General features: G+C 35.3%; 1 protein-coding gene across 8 annotated transcripts in view; it reads right to left on the reverse strand.

The window, feature by feature from the left end:
* Nucleotides 1-17380, reverse strand: part of RALYL (RALY RNA binding protein like) — a 709315-nt gene that overhangs the window by 67555 nt on the left and 624380 nt on the right. For all 8 annotated transcript variants that reach the window (XM_041768619.1, XM_041768615.1, XM_041768623.1 and 5 more), the window contains one exon: nt 12683-12846. In XM_041768619.1, coding sequence (XP_041624553.1) covers nt 12683-12846 — 164 coding nt within the window. The remainder of the gene's footprint in view (nt 1-12682; nt 12847-17380) is intronic.

Here is a 17380-nt window from a genome sequence, read left to right on the forward strand (position 1 = left end):
TGTCAATATAGTTTCACAATTACCATAGCCATGGACGGAATTTCCTAGAAAACAAGAATTGCATGTATGTACATATGAGTGTATTCATAATACCTATGCCTACATACATCTACACTAATTCTTTCTATATATTTTTCAAAAGAGAAAATGAAATGGAAAACAAATGCATTATTTTACTCAATAACTATTACTCAAATACCTGCTGTAGGAATCTATGCATCCAGCATATCATTACCAGCTGTACATATACTATCTTAATTAATCTTTATGATAAATATACAAAATAGATATTATTAAAATTGTTTTCTGGATTGGAACAGTGAATGTTGGAGAAGTTAAATAATGTGTTTAAGACAGTCTAGCAATACGTCTAGCCCTTAAACCCTAAGGCTAACCCCCAAACCTAACACTCTTGTGGGGGGCGGTCTCTGAACTGCAAGGCACATACCCTTACCCCAATCCTAAACCTAACCCTAATATCGGCCCTAATCTAAGCCCTAACCCTAGATCTGAGGGAAAAAAAGGAAGATGAGGTGTGTGTGTGTATGTGTGTGTGTGTGTGTGTGTATACAGAGAGAGAGAAAGAGAGAGAGAGAGAGAAGGTGAAATGTACCTATCCCCAATCGCTTTATATGGAAGTTATCTCCTACTTTTTGTTTTCCCCCACCAGATTGTAAGAACCTGAAACCGTCTATTTCATTTACGGAATATTAGTTTGGCAGGTATGTAGTCATGTAGTAGGTGCTGATGAATTGAATGTGTGTCAACACTGTGGGCAAACACAGGTAAAATTTGTTTTCGTGGGGCTAGAGGGATGTGAAAATATTCATGAAAGAATGGGTTCTTGAACTGTGACTGGAAGGATGATTTGAATTTCAGCAAGCAAAAGAGATCTTCTAAGTAAAGGAATTAGCAAATTTTGAATTCCAGAGCTTGTAAAGGAGCTTCAGCATCCTGGCTTCTTCTAGACCCGGGAATATAGGCCAGAATTTGTCCCTTTGTTTTACTAACTCAAAATTCCAGAACTAATTTTCTCTGAGTTGTAGCATTTCTAAAGATGTAGTTCATAGTCAATGATGAAATATGTGAAAAATGAAAAGTAAAATGTGAAAGGCAAAAATAACATTGGTGACAAGTATTCCACAAGTATTTTAAGAATATACTTAGTATACTTCATGCCATACAAAAGTAACTTGAAGAATAAATCTGTAATCTAACATGGAGAGAATAGATGCGCATACAAACAACTGTAACATGAAGCCAAGGGTGTAAGTCCCATAATGGGAAGATAAGCCACTGGTTTGGCTTAATGATGATGTCCTTGTAGCATAGCTGGGTCCAAATTTGTTTCATGTGAGTGGTATTACCTGAGCTGGACCTTGAGAACCAGGTAAAATCACTAATAATGCTTATCTATGTATAAGATAGATAACACAGTTGATAACACATTTCTTGAGATAAGGGAAGGGATTTCAGGTGGAGATATATGAGTATGGGTTTAAAAGCATTTAAATAAGAGTTCAATTAAGCTAGTGGAAGGGTGGAGAGAACCCAGAAATGGAAGTACCAGATCTGATATATCTTAAGGAGTCACTGAAGAGTTTCAATTCTTACTAGTTAATGAGTAGCAGTTTTGAGTTTTGAGTGAGGAATTGACAAAGTATTTCATTTTGAATAGTCCTGCAATTTGGCATGGAGTTAATGAGATTGGGGAAGAGCAAAGAGCCAAAAAAAAAACAAAAAAAAAACAAACCCAAAAAACTAGTCAAGAGACCCCAAGTGGTCAAAGCTCTGCTTGTCAGCACATGATCTAGGGAATATCAGCAGCAGAAGCAGCAGAGGTAAAAACTGTTATTAAGATTTTCTTGATAGGATTTAACGCTCACAAACTTTTATAATCCCACAGTGGAAAGATTAGATCCTTTCTGGAACTTTTAGAGGAGCACAAAGAAAAACATAACTTGTAGAGAAGACCTGAGAAAACGATCTCAAATGCTCACAAGCTATATTGGTATTAGGATTTTATCAAATATTTTGCTATTGGACTTTTTTTCTGGTTATATTAATGAGCCACTTTAATATCTAGTGAAACAAGCCAAGAAAAGATGCTCACAAATGTATTTATTTATGATAAATACATTATAATTGTTTTGGTTGGGCTGTTTTGTATCTAAATATTAGGTTGTGATGTTAACAGGGATTTATTACTCTGTTTATACAAAGTGCTAGTCAGTGTTCAGACAGTAAAGCCATGTGCATCCGAGAAATTCAGTTGTGTTTACCAAGATGAGCTAAATGGTCCTGACTCTCCTAAATTAATTACTGAACTAAGTAATATCCAAAAATTTGGCTCTTAAAATAAGAAATCATTAAAGGATATGCCAAGATCTCCATACTTTGTTTAGGTTTCATATGCATATTATGTCCATATTTTGGGTTGAATTCTGTGCCCTGCAATATTTATATGTTGGAGACCTAACTCCTGATGCATCAGAATGAAACTGTATTTGTGGATGCGGCCTTTGAAGAGGTAAGCAAGTTAAAACAAGGTCACTAGATCCAATATTCTCTACTCCAATATGACTAGTGTACTTAAAGAAGGAAATTCGGACACACACACACACAGAAGGAAGATGATGGGAAGACAGAAAAAAGATGGCCATCTACAAGCCAGGGTGAGAGGGCTCATGTAGCACCTGCCCTTAAAGCCCCTGAAGAAACACACGCAGCTTGATTTCCAACTTCCAGAACCCAAACTGTGAGAAAATAGATTTCTGCTTTCTAAGCCACTCAGATTATGGTGTTTCACTGTGACAGCCCTAGCAAACAAATATATCTATCATATAGATTTCTTAAACTATTTTTTTTGGTCAGGTAGCACTTTGCTGAGGGTCTTTTCCCTTGAGTGGGGGATGAAATTCAAACCGTTCAATATTCTCTAAAGGGGCACCTGGGTGGCTCAGTGGCTGAGCATCTGCCTTGGGCATAGGTTGTGCTCCTGGGGTCCTGGGATCAAGTCTTGCATCAGGCTCCCTGTGGGGACCCTGGTTCTCCCTCTGCCTGTGTCTGCCTCTCTCTGTGTCTCTCATGAATAAATAAAATCTTTAAAAAAAACAAAACAAAACATTCCCTACAATTTTCCATGGTCCTGTTAACCACCTTTATCTTTTGCTCTGTCTAATTATAATATCCTGTTTCTTAACTGACACATCCAGCAATAAGTTTTGGCTTTAGGTAATATTAATAATAATACTGCTATTATTATTGCTATGATAGCTTATTTTTTTTTAATTTTTATTTATTTATGATAGTCATACAGAGAGAGAGAGAGACAGAGACAGAGACACAGGCAGAGGGAGAAGCAGGCTCCATGCACCGGGAGCCCGATGTGGGATTCGATCCCGGGTCTCCAGGATCACGCCCTGGGCCAAAGGCAGGCGCCAAACCGCTGTGCCACCCAGGGATCCCACTATGATAGCTTATTATTAAGACTTTTAGAACACGAGACACCATTCTAAGAGCTTTATGTGTGTTGGCTCATTCAATCCTCACAAAAACTTTATGGAGAGGGCAATAAGATTATCATTCTTATTTCCCAAACCAAGGTACAGCAAACAAAGCATCTTGCCCCAAAACACACAGCTAGTAAATGGCAGAGCCGCTGTTGGATTCCAGTTAAAGCAATTCCATATCTCATCCCTTTAACTACTGTACTCTGCTGTAATAACAACAACAACAACAGCAACAATAATAAACCTTCCTGAACATTGACTGACAAGACTTGCCTAAGACTTTACAAGCATAAGTAATTTAATTCCCACAACCTAGTTCATATATGGTATTGTTATTTCCATTTTCCAGAGAGAAAGCGGAGGTATACAGGGATTAAAGGATTTTCCTGAGGCTGAAAGTGAGTATGTCATCTAACGCGGGTTTCACCCAACGCAGTCTGACAGCAAGGCCTCTGCTCATCTCCACCGAGGTACTGTTCTTGGAAAGTAGGAGTCTGTCTCATTCTATCTTTTCAAATCCACTTATCCTTCTAAACTTAACTCAATATCTTCTAGTAAGCTTTCTTTAAATCCTCTGGCCAACAGTAATTTCTTTCCTTAAACCTAAAAACAGAATATATATTTTGGCCTAGATAGTGGATAGATGGGAATGTTTAATGATATTTTGCTGGGTATTTAACATTCTGTCTCTGGTTGATGCTTTGTCTCCATATTTAAGTAACATGCTTTTGAAGGAGTAAAAAAACACCCAACACAACACTTCCTTAGTCTTGGGGATAAGTTCTTAACAATTATTTCTTAAATTGCATTGAATTGTCTTTAACTTCCTATTAGGTATTTCAGGGCTTTTGTGTTAGTCCATCACCTATCCTAGTCATCAAACATACATTGACAGGACCCCAAAGACATCAAAATTTACTAGGATTTTTCTTGTTAGTAAAAAAAAAAAAAAAAAGAAATAGGGAGTCTGGTGGCTCAGTCAGTTAAGTAGTTGATTCTTGATTTTGGCTCAGGTCATGATCTCTCAGTGTTGTGAAATCGAGCCCCGGGTCAGGCTCCATGTTAGGTGCGGAGTCTGCTTATGATTCTCACTCCCTGTCTCTCTGCCCTCCCCCCTCTTGCTTGCATGTGCATGTATTCTCTTAAAAAAAATAAATTATTTTTAAAAAATGATTTTCCTTGTTAGATATTAGAATTTAAATTACTTAAAAATGGATTTAATATTTTTTTCAGAGGGCACTCATTTTTCCATTAAGAAACTATAACCTAAAGCTTATAAGTATTCATGTCTACTCTTTTGCAAAATGCTTATTAGCAACATCACACCTCGTTTATCTTATGATTCTATGGGACAGGACAAATTGATTACAATAGTTGGGAGATACTTTCCAAGACCCCCAGTGGATCCTTGAAACTGCAGATAGTACTGAACCTATTTTACTATATTTTTCCATACACATTCATATCTTTGATAAAACTTAATTTATAAATTAGGTACGGTAAGAGGTTAACAAATAAAACAGAATAATTATAACAATATTCTTTTTTTAACAATATTCTTTAATAAAGTTATGTGAATGTGATTTCTCTCTCTGAAAATATCTTATTGTACTGCACTCATCCTTCTTGTGATGATGTGAGAAGACAAAATGCCCACGTGAGAGATAAAGTGAGAGGAATGATGTAGGTGCTGTGATGTAATGTTAGGCTACTATTGATGTATCATCAGAAGGAGGAGCATCTGCTTCTGCACCCTGGTTGGCCAAGAGTAACAAAATGGAAAGCCAAACTACCGATAAGTGGGGCAATTGCGTAGTTTTAGTTTAAGTTGATTTGCAAAGGGACAAATACCTAGCGGTAATTTAATTTTTTAAAGGAGAAATCCATCTTAAACACTTAGTATTCCACTTTGGCAAACTATAGTGTTAATATATTTTTTCTTTATATGATTTTTCTCCACAGCAGAATTTAGTCATATTAAATTTCTGAAATAAGAAGTGACAGAAATGGTCCAAGCTATAATATTAATTTCCTCTTCTGTACTTGCCACGTCATTAAATACTAGGAAACAACTATTAATAAAAGAGCAAGATGAACCTCAGTAAATATTCATTCACTTAAGCCAATATTAACATAGTATATTTTACATTTCACTAGAATTTTTCATTTGTGATTTGAATTGGAAAATTATTGCTATTCCCAGGCAATAGGCTAATTATAAAAGTACTATTAAATAATGAATATTTATATATACACACATATATGTGTATATAAAATATAGCCTGCCTATATGATTTTATAAAATGTACAATTGTGATTCTAGTTTTGGTTGCTAGTGGATTATATATAAATATTGTTTAGATTTATATTTCACTAACACAAAACTAATCTACAGTTAATTTTTATGAATTGAGCCTCTGAAAGTATAGAATGATATGAAACATACATAGAATACTTGTTTTCTGTTGTCAGTCTTTCTACACTAATAATTTTGTTAAAATTAACGTAACTTGAGAATTACTGTATCCAGAGTAAATTTCAAATAATTATTTTACTGGATGGTTCTCACAAAATATTTTCATCCCATAATTTTTCTAATATCTCTACTTATTACTTGGCTTCATCTCTCCAGAGTAACAAACGTACTCTGGAATGCACACTTCCAAATGATTGCTGATAGAAAATAAAATACACTAAATTTATTTCAAGACATCTTTGGTTTATATTAAGAAGTCTAGCTTCGCTTAGTCTTCACTGAAGACTATCACATCTGTCACACAAAACCAGGAAGAGAAGACCAAATTAAACTATTGGTTCCATCACTGGATTTAAGAATAGATTCTTACTAAAGCACTTGGGCGGCTCAGTGGGTTAAGGGTCACCCTCTTGGTTTCCATTCAGGTCATGATCTCAGAGTTGTAAAATCAAGTTCCATGTTGAACCCCGAATTGAACCCAGTTGAGCCCCTACCCCCCCTCCAGTCCCTAATTGGGCTTTGCGCTCTGCTGAGTCTGTTTGGGATGTTTTTCTCCTTCCCTCTTCCTCCCTCTCTGCTCCTCTTTGTGCTCATGTGTGCATTCTCATTCTCTCTCTCTCTCATATAAATAAATAAATCTTAAAAAATAGATTCTTATCTTTTTTAAAAGATTGTATTTATTCATTTGAGAAAAATAGAGAGCTAGAGAAAGCACAAGCAGGGGGAGAGGCAGAGGGAAAGGGAGAAGCAGGCTCTCTGCTTAGGAGGAACCCTGATGTGAGGCTCAATCCCACAACCCTGGGATCGTGACCCGAGCTGAAGGCAGATGCTTAGCCATCTGAGCCACCAGGGGCCCCAGATTATTATCTTACATGCAGTCCAGTAGCAAACAAAATAAAGCTAGTTTGGATTATTTTTCCAAGTAGCTGACTTTAGAGATTTGCTTTTCTATAAATATCCTTTCAGTATTTATTTATTCCAATGTAAGAAGGAAAGTCATTAGATTTTTCAATACTTGGAGATTAATGAGTGATAGATACATGAGTATAGTCTATGTGTGGCTGACACAACTTCCAAAAAATAATATTAATTAATTATAAAATAAAATTAATAAATTACAGCTGACATGGAAACTGGAAGAACATTCATATATACCTAAGGCCTCATATCTCCTGAAAGGAGGTAGAGGTATGGTAACACAGCATTTGTACATGTGGAGGTGTTCTTTTCCAAACACAGGTGGTTTGGAAAAGAACTTACTTGCCTCTACCAGAAGGCAGAGAACAGTGTTGCTGATCCCTGGGTTGCTGCGAGAGCAGGAAGGGGCTCCAGTAAATTCTCTTAGGGTGAACAGAACTATACCTAGCACCTTGCAATATATAATCCTTGGAGAATCTGAAGGTCCCTTTGACTCCAGAGGCATTTCCTGAGGGGAGATGCATTCTTAGGGGTAGACAGCTTATCTCAATTTACACCTGAGAACAAAGAAGCCTTCTCAACATGTCAAAAGAGGGGTCCAGGACAGCTACCAGTCAATTTTATAAAAAATTCTATTGGCTCTTAGTTTATCACTGCCCAAGAGACAAAAACAGCTTCACATGCGCAGATGTTGAGGAGTTATACAAGAAAGCAAACAATTAAGAGAGCACATCTTTTTGTAGGAGAGAAATGAGGCAAACAACTAGAATAGGTGGATACCACAGATGCAAAACCAATATTAGAAAATCTTAATTAAAATGCCATGATGACCCTTAAACAAAAACACCCGATTTATGATAGCTCCACTTATTATTTTTAAATTTTATGATGGTGCAAAAGCTACATACATTTAGTAGAAACTGTACTTTGAATTTTGGTCTTTTCCAGAGGTAGTAATATGCAGTATGATACTCTCTCCTGATGAAGGACAATGACAGTCAACCAGAGCCCCCAGTTGGCCATGTTTTCATGAGGGTAAACAACTGATATACTTACAACTATTCTGTACCCATACAATCATTCTGTTTTTACTTATATTCATGTAATTTAATATTCACTAAATTATTTTTTAAATTGAGTTAAATTACTATTTAATGAATACTAAATTACATGAGATTTTCAACACTTGATTATAAACAGGCTTTGTGTTAGATGATTTTGCCCAACTGTAGGCTAATGTAAGTGTTCTAAGCACATTTAAGGTAAGCTAGGCTAAGCTATGATTAGTAGGTTTCTACTTATGATATTTTCAATTTTCTAAGGGTTAATCACCGGAAGTAATGTGATATTAGAATATTTAAAAATGTTGAAATAATGTACAAAGGATATTAGGGAGAAAAGAAACATAATTCAAAAATTCTAGATCCAGCCAAAATATGCATATATGAGGGAAACATAAAGACTCTTTTGGACATGTATAAATTCAGAAATTATGTAATTAATTTACCCAAGAAAATTACTTAAGAAGCAACCTAAAAACTATGAATTAAGGAAGAATATATGTAAATAATAAGTTTTATAAAATTTTAAACTGAGTCCTATTGGATAATAATAACAATAGATACTGGGAGTTGGCAAATAAGCAATAGCTACAGAATATTTGAAAAGAAAATATGTATAAAATATAAATATGTAACAGAAGCCCGGAACTAAAACTCTAATATTCATGTATAAAACCTGAACTTTTTGGTGTGGCAAGGGGTATAGAGGTAAGGTGGCTGATGTAGAGACAGGGATAAAGTAAAAGCTTTCAAAAGTTCATGTCTTGGATGAGAGAATAGCTAGTTTTTGATTGTAAGAGATTAATAGGTAAGTATAGATTTATCTGTAACTGTTTAATACGTTAATATAACCACCCATGAAATAGAGAGGCCTAGTAGCTTATCCAAATTAAGGCAGTTATGGCAGAAGAGATAGGAATTAAAAAAAATTAATTAAGCAAGCATAAGGAAAAGTAAAAAAGAGAAAACAATAAATTATATACTTGAAATAAGGATGGAAGGAATATAATCCAATATATTAGTCATTAAATGTAAAATAATCAAATTTCCCTACAAAAAACACAGAGTTTCTTATTGCTTTCAAAAACAAAATCCAGATATATGTTGTTTTCAGGAAATAGACAAAAATAAAGTGACACTGTGGGATACCTGAGTGGCGCAGTCGGCTGAACATCTGACTCTTGATTTCAGCTCAGTCATGATCTCAGGGTCATGACATCAAGCCCCATGTTGGACTCTGTGCTGGGTGTGGAGCCTGCTTAAGATTCTCTCTCTTTCTCTCTCTCCCTCTAGTCCTCCCCCTTCTCTCTCTCTTTCTCCCTCCCTTCCTCCCTCCCTCCCTCATAAATAAATAAATAAATAAATAAATAAATAAATAAATAAATAAAATGACAGTGTTATGGGTTGAAATATGTTCACCTAAAAGATTTGTTGAAGTACTTGTGAATGTGACCTTATTTGGAAATAAATCTCTGCAGATATATTCAAGATGAAGTCATTCAAGGTAAGCCCTAATCCAATGTAACTAGCATCCTTTTAAGAAGAGAAAAGATACAGACACAAAGACTGAGAGAAAAGCACCTAAAGACACTGGAAGCAGAGATTGAAATGGTGTTGTCTGCAAACGAAGGAGTGCCAAGGACAGCCAGCAGACCAGAAACTAAGAGAAAGGAATGGAACAGATTTGTCCTCTAGAATTTCCAGAGACAGTGCACAGTTCTGCCGACACTTTGATTTCGTACTCCTAGGCTCCAAATACCCAAGTTTTAAACCACTCAGTTCATGATAATTTATTATATCTGCCCTGGGAAACTAACACATATAAAAAGATCAAAGAGCAAATGGATATATGAAGGAAATGTGAACCAACAGAAAGGCTTATCAGTAAAGGATCAAAGTATTAGACACAGCAGAAGTCAAAGCTAAAAATAGCAAATGGGATATTATATAAATGTAAAAATTACAATTCTCCAAAAGGTTAGTCAGTATTGAAAAGGCCACAGACTCAGGAGTTTATACTCTGGAACCAGATGCTCTAGAATCTGGCTACAGTTCCTCACTCTGTTATTGAATGGCTCTGTGACTTTAGAGATACTACTTAACTTTTCTTTGTCTCATTTTCCATATCTATAAAATGAAAATTATAATAACACTCAACTTATAGGGTAGATTTAAGGAATAAATGAATTTAAATATGTAAAATATTATAAAATGAATTAATATCTATAAATGAAGACTTATATTAATGCATGATTGAAATAATAGCTGTCATAGAGTAAACACCAAGAGTGTCTGCTATTATTCTTTCTCCTATTATTAATATAAAACACTGTATAAAAACTATTCAAGCCATGTGGGATATATAACCAAACCTCGAGAAAAGAAAAACTTTATAAAGTCACTATCATTGTAGAGGATTTTTAGGTAATCACTTTCGGAATTTGGCATAATTTTCCACAAAAGAGCAAGTTGACAGAGGACTGTGTAATACAATCAACAAGGTAAAAACACACACTCTGATCTCTATGAAAAGCAGAAAATGTACACTGTTTTTCATTTAGAAAATCTGATTATTATGGAGCCAAAAGAAACTCTCAATAATATCCTCAAAAAAAGATTTTTTTACAGTCCCTATTCTCTCTCCATGATCCAAGAAAATTAGAAATCAAAAAATAAAAGGGCCCAAACAATGTAACCATTGTTTTGTTTTAAATAGTAAAAGATATTTACTTTCAAATAACTTCTAGAAAGTACTACTCTTCTCTGCAATAGCGTGGTATATGACAGTTACATGGCTGAGTCCTACTCAGTTGCACTTGCCCCAGAATGGCCACCGACCAGTGGTTCGTTAACAAGGGTGGTGCTATCTCCTATGGGAAGATTTAGAAATGCACAACACTATGTACAGTTGTTACAAAGACTGAGGAATGCTACTGGCATTTAGGGTTTGGGGGTGAAGAATGCTGAAGTTCTACAAAGCCCAGAATACTCTTATACAATATAGAACTTCCATGGTCAAAGTGCCAATAAGGCTCCCATTTTCAAACATTGTTTTAACTGGGACAACAGGGCAAAGACTCCACAGATGCTTAAGATATTTCCATTTGAAATGAAGTTAGTATCACCATGGTAAAAAAAGTCTTCTATAAAACTAGCAGGCAATTCAGTGTTCAATTTTTCACAGGAAGAACCAAATTCAAGAACTTTCTTTGCTTTTGACAATAATCTGAGAGCATATGAGACTCTTCAGAGATTGCTACAGAAAGTAATTTTCTTTTATTACTAAGACTCAAAAAGGGAATTCATATTTATCCACAGAATAGATAGATAAATGGATAAATAAGTACACAGGGAACTGTAAATCAATTTAATTTGCTATTTGGCTAAGTCAAATTCTGAGCAAACCAAACTGGGGTCATTTACCAGAAGCATCAGTGCTTTTGGCAACTATGTTTTGGCACATTCTTATGTGAAATCAAAATATTCTAACAGTGTTCTTTCCTAGTATTTCTTATGGTACTAAGGTAATGTTCTATTGTAGATAGCATGTGGGGATGAAAATAAAGAGACATGGGTTCTAGTCTTGGCTAGGTGACCTTATCTGTGTTTACTCACCAATTTAAAATTGGGATAATAGTTTGCCTCGTTGGTCTTAAAAGGCTGGGATGCAGAGTAACCGTAAAGTCCCTACAATGGCCTGCCCAACTACTCTGGAACTTGCTCTCCCTCTACCTCTTTGACCTTATTTCCAGCTACATCTTCCCTCTCTTCCTCTGCTGCAGCCACACTGGCTTCCTGGTTGGTCCCTGACTATTAACCTAAGGTCTCAGCACTGACCATTCCTCTCCCAGAATGTTCTGTCCCTGAGAACTTCAGGCTCACTCTCTCCCTTCCTTCCATCAAGTCTCTGTTCTAATGCTACTTTCATCAGAGAGAGGTAAGCTATATACCATCCTACGAAACTTTCTCTTTTGCTTTATTTATTCTTTGACATAGGGATGATCTACTGTGTAACATCTCATATTCTAACTTATTTGCTTATTGTCTGTCTCTTCTCTGCTACAAAATAATCTCAAAGAATGTGAGAAAATTTTCTTTTCCTAATGAATGATATTCTAATAAATTAGTTTTTCTGAATCCCTCTCTCTAAAAATTTAGCGATGTCTTTAGTTGGAAAGTTTATATCTCTAATGTGAAGTGACGTTAATATTTTATTTTTATGGCATAGTATATACTTTCAGACACATAACCAAGAGTGATTTAGAGTAGTGTGGGAAGTCACATTTTTCGCATCTCTATTATGTCATTTGTCTATCCTAAGTATCCCAGTGCTCAAATAGCCAAAGTGTGCACTATTTTGCATACTATTTCCTTGAAAAGATCGCATATGCCTTCTCTTTGCAAGTGAATTTTTTTTTCTTCCCTAAAAGTAACATGTTGTATTTCACAACTTAACCATGTTACAAGCCAGGTGGGCCAAGAAGCATGTTACTTGCTCTGATAAAAGTTTTGAAATTGGTCCTTTTATTAGTCATGCTTGTGTGTGTCCCACTATGAGGAAAGGTTGAGTCCCTTTCTTAACCATTTTATATTTCTCTAATACTTTGTACATAACGGAAACTCCAAAATTGTTAACTTATTGAATATAGGCATCTGCACAATGACAAGCAGCCCCTCCCTTCTTAAACAGAAATCAAGTAAGGAAGAGTACTTACACTTAGAGCCTGATGAAGATGACCCACTGACGGTAGATCTTGATCCCCCTTTCATGGAAAAGACTCCTTTTCCCCTGCGAGTCGTTGTGACAGCCACTCTGGGACGCTTCAGTGGAATCACTGCACGGGGGGGTGGGGGCACACGCCCGTGGTAATCAAATAACCTTCACAAAACACAAGTGTGGCTGAGAGTTGGTTTATGCCTACGCGTTCTATCAAATGCGTGAAACAATTAGAGAATGGCCTCTTAAAAAAGGTCGATAAATGTTCTTGTTATTGTTGTTCTCACACAGGCATTTATTAGAAACGGGATCCTTTTTTTTTTTTTTTTTTTTTTTTTTTTAGAAACTGGATTCTAATATAGTCTATGCATTCTGGGCATTAGAATCTGACTCTCCAATATCGCCTCATCCTTAAGGTATGAAAGGACAAGGAACTTTGCCCCAACAGTACCCGGCAATTTGTTGAAATCATGCTGACCTATGTTCTCAAGTATATTTCTTTGTGCAGTTTAACAGATTTACCCTTCTTAGAATAGAAATCTTCCTCTTATATAGCAACACTTATTAGCATACTAGCTTGAAAAGAGGAAAAGGTCATGCAGAATTAAGGACAAAGCAAAGCAAATTATTGTTCCATCACAAAACAGCTCATAAGGAAAATAATTTTGAAGTAAGTCTAGATTAAAGAGAACTGTGACACACAAATCAACATGGTGCCACACCTGTCTCTAAGGACTTTTTAAGTAGCAAAAGGCTCCTCCAATGTAGAAAAAGGAAGACTGGGTTTGAATAGAATGGCACCATGCTGGTATTAGAGTACCGGTGGAAATAGGTATCTTTTTATTATTCTGACCATTTGCTAGACATGCAAATTGAACTAGTGATATTTGTATGGTAAGCTACTGAAAATTTCTTTAACCAAAAAAAAAAAAAAAAGCCTACCAATAAAAATTCTAGAAGCTTACTAAAAAGTGAAAAATGATATTCAGCACAATCAGTGCATTTCCACTAAACGAGACGCATAAAAGTATGGGAATATTTACTCTTTTATATAAATATGTAATTCATAGAATCAAAAGCTTCATATTGTTCATACTGCATACTCATACACAACAAATTTTTTGCACACTTAGCACATTTGAGAAACATAAAAGGTAGAGAAAAAGTATGAGCATATATTTACTCACTCACTCACTCATTTATTTATTTATTTAAATAATAAATTTATTTTTTATTGGTGTTCATACTCACTCATTTAAAAAAAAAACTATTTACCCGTGAACCGGTGTTATCCACTATAAAGAGAATCATGTTATTGACTTAGAATGATCATTGATACTACTTTATTGTGACACCATTATATGGATTACATTCTCATAATTGTTTTAAAACAGTCAATATGAATAATCTATATGAAAGTCAGAAATGAATTTCAATAATAGGAAGAAAACAGTTTCTATAATAGGCCATTTTATAAAATTACATCTTATTTATGCATAGAGATGAATCCCTTTTTAGAAAATAATATATCAAATCTAACAAAAATTGAGATAGGTGCAAAACATTCAAAACTATGATGCTATGGAGGTAAAAACGTAGTATCTAAACCACACTTCAAGCTGAACTTAGTACTGAGAATGTCTCCTACTTTAGAGAGCTAAAGTGTTCAAAAACTATTTGGAAGCATGCTGGGGAGAAACTAAGAGATGTCTGGAAAGGAAAAGAAATGAAATGAGACAGAGTTCAAGAGAGGTGCCATCCTCTGTGAATAAGCAAAGTCCATTAGAGCCGAAGAACTGCTAGCAAAGAACAGGTCATGGATGTCAACACATTATAGTTTACTTCAAAGAGTATAAGCAGGATGAAGCTGAAAAGGGTTATGAATATCATCCATACCACTAGGGGCTGGAAATCAAAAGGGTCAACTAAACCTGCCCCTCATTTCAATCACAAAACAAGGACTACATTACTTATTTATAAGTTGAATTCACACAGCACCTTAAGCTAGTGAAGCAAAATACGAAGGTACTTTTTATGAGCTATAACACCCAAAGCTACTGAGGGCGAAAAAAAAATATGGCAATTGACTCATCTCTTCCAGCATAGATGCTGCTGCTTCAGATGAAAGGCAAGCTCTTTTGGAAGGACCATTTCCCCAGGCCATGAAAGTGCAATTTAGCTGGTTCATTAATTAAGCTAATCTATAAGTAGCGTTAAGAAAATTTTGAAAGCACAACTAAAATATATAGCGAACTAAGAATGTCATAATGAAAATGCAGGCCAAGTAAAGCCACCATATTCGCCACTACTTCAGCCACTATGTAATTCAAGAATGTTTTACAGGAGAGTGAAATGTTTATCACTATTTCTATTGCTTCCCCCAGCCAAGGATTATAAAGCCTCCAGTGTTGGCCAGGCCTAATATTATGTTGAGAAAACAGAGCTGCATTCGTTCATTATATTTGTGACATACTTTTAGTCTGCGACATACATTTTAGTCACACACTCAGTATGTGTCGCGTCCTTTGCTGTCAATTCCTATAGAGCATAGCCCTGTTCTCTGGATATTTTGGTGAGTTGCTTTAAAGGGCAATAAGTCTTCCTCATTAAGGAATCAGGTAAGGTTTTACAAATTCTTTTTGCCACTCTGATGGGAAGATATGCAGTATCAGAACTTATATTTTAAAAAGGGATGTGTCATTTACAACCCTCCCCCCCCAAAAAAAAACAACTAAATAAGGATATGGGCACTTAACATGACAGTGTTATTCTGGATTTTACACAATTTCATGGAGTCGAGGCGTTGGTTCAATTTTCATTGGCTACATTCGAGTTTACCAGAAATAAAAGGAAGGAAGACTGGGTATTGTTCTAATGCACAAAATCTTAACCAGGCAAGGATGGGAAGCAGAGGCAGATTTTCTGGAATTCAAGACAGGATGTAGGGGTTCTTCTAAATGCAGAGGGAAGCAGGTGAGAGGTAACCCATGAAGGGAGATAGAACCATTGGACTTCTCATCAGAATTCTGTTTACAGAAAATCTAAGAAATTTTACCTTTATAAGGTGTTAGATCAGCAAATATTGTTGAGACATAGGAAACAGTCTAGTTAGCATTGTAGACTGACAACAAAGATTGCAATGCAACAGAATTAAAAGGAATCCAAATCTCAAAGGTCGGTTAAAAGCTTAAAGTTTCTTCTTTCTTCTTAAGTTTTTGGTTTCTTCCACTCTTAGAACTATATTCCTTCTCCTTTTCTTTAATGGTTCGCCTTTTCTTCAGCAGTTCTTCATTTTCCCTAATATGCATAGAATACTGTTTTCCCCCTAATTTTTATTGGTCAAATAAATAATGATTTATAATGAAGCCAAACACACATTTTTTTCCTTCCTCAAGGTCTATTTTAAAATAACCCTAAGAGACCCACTTTCAAGCAGTAAATAAAGTAAATGCCACCAGATTTTACTAAAAACAACCCAATAAAGAAATCTGAGGAAATAATTTTCCTTATTTAATAAACATCTCCACTTTTCAAGTGTTCGTTTCTTGTTTGGAATTCTGTTTGCTTTAAAGATAGCTGAGATATGTAATTTTATTACCTAGGAAAAGGTAAAATCTCGTAAATAATATTTATGTACCTGATAAAAATAGACGTACGTTGTCTTTAGGAGAACATGGATATTTGCTATTAAAAATTAGCTGTGTTTTGGACAAAGCAATATAATGGCATATTGGCATATAAAATGAATATACTTTGGAATTATTGTTTTTATTAAAAGCTTATTAGTATTAAGCTTAATAATAAAGCAACATTTTTGAAAAAGTACACGAAAAAACATAACTCTCTATCTCATATTCTAAAACAACTATTATATGGAGCACCTGGGTGGCTCAGTTGGTTAAGCATCTGACTCTTGATTTTGGCTCAGATCATGATCTCAGGGTTGTGAGATGGAGCCCTCTGTCAAGTTCTGCCCTGGGCATGGAGCCTGCTTGAGATTCTTTCTCTCCCTCTCCCTCTCTCTCCCTCTCAATAAATAAATAAACAACTACTATCATTTTCTAATTTTTTTTCCCCACAAGTATCCATTTTTTTCACATAGTTGAGAACATAATATATGCATAGTTCTGTATGTGGGCTATTCTCCTAGGTTTATATTAAAAACATTTCTCTAGCCTGCAAAATGGTCTTCCTAATGTTTATTTTAATTGCTGTGGTGCATTTTCTCAAACAGATATATCATATTCTAATAATCATTACCTGATTGACTTTGACTTAATGCCTATTTTCTTTCTTTCTTTCTTTCTTTCTTTCTTTCTTTCTTTCTTTCTTTCTTTCTTTCTTTTTCTTTCTTTCTTTCTTTCTTTCTTTTTTAAAGATTTCATTTATTTATTCATAAGAGACACACACACACACACACAGAGAGGCAGAGACACAAGCAGAGGGAGAAGCAGGCTCCATGCAAGGAGCCCGACAAGGGACTCGATCCCGGGACTCCAGGATCACGCTCTGGCCCAAAGGCAGGTGCTAAACCACTGAGCCACCCAGGGATCCCCTAATGCCTATTTTTCACTGTTAGCTACTGTGGTTTAAAAATTAAAAAAAAAAATTTAATGTAATATTTGCATAATATTTTGTTACTGAACACTAAATTTTAATTTTAGATAAATTATTTAGATAGATTTCAAGAATTGGT

The sequence above is a fragment of the Vulpes lagopus genome, chromosome 9, assembly GCF_018345385.1.
Source record: "Vulpes lagopus strain Blue_001 chromosome 9, ASM1834538v1, whole genome shotgun sequence".
NCBI lineage: Eukaryota > Metazoa > Chordata > Mammalia > Carnivora > Canidae > Vulpes > Vulpes lagopus.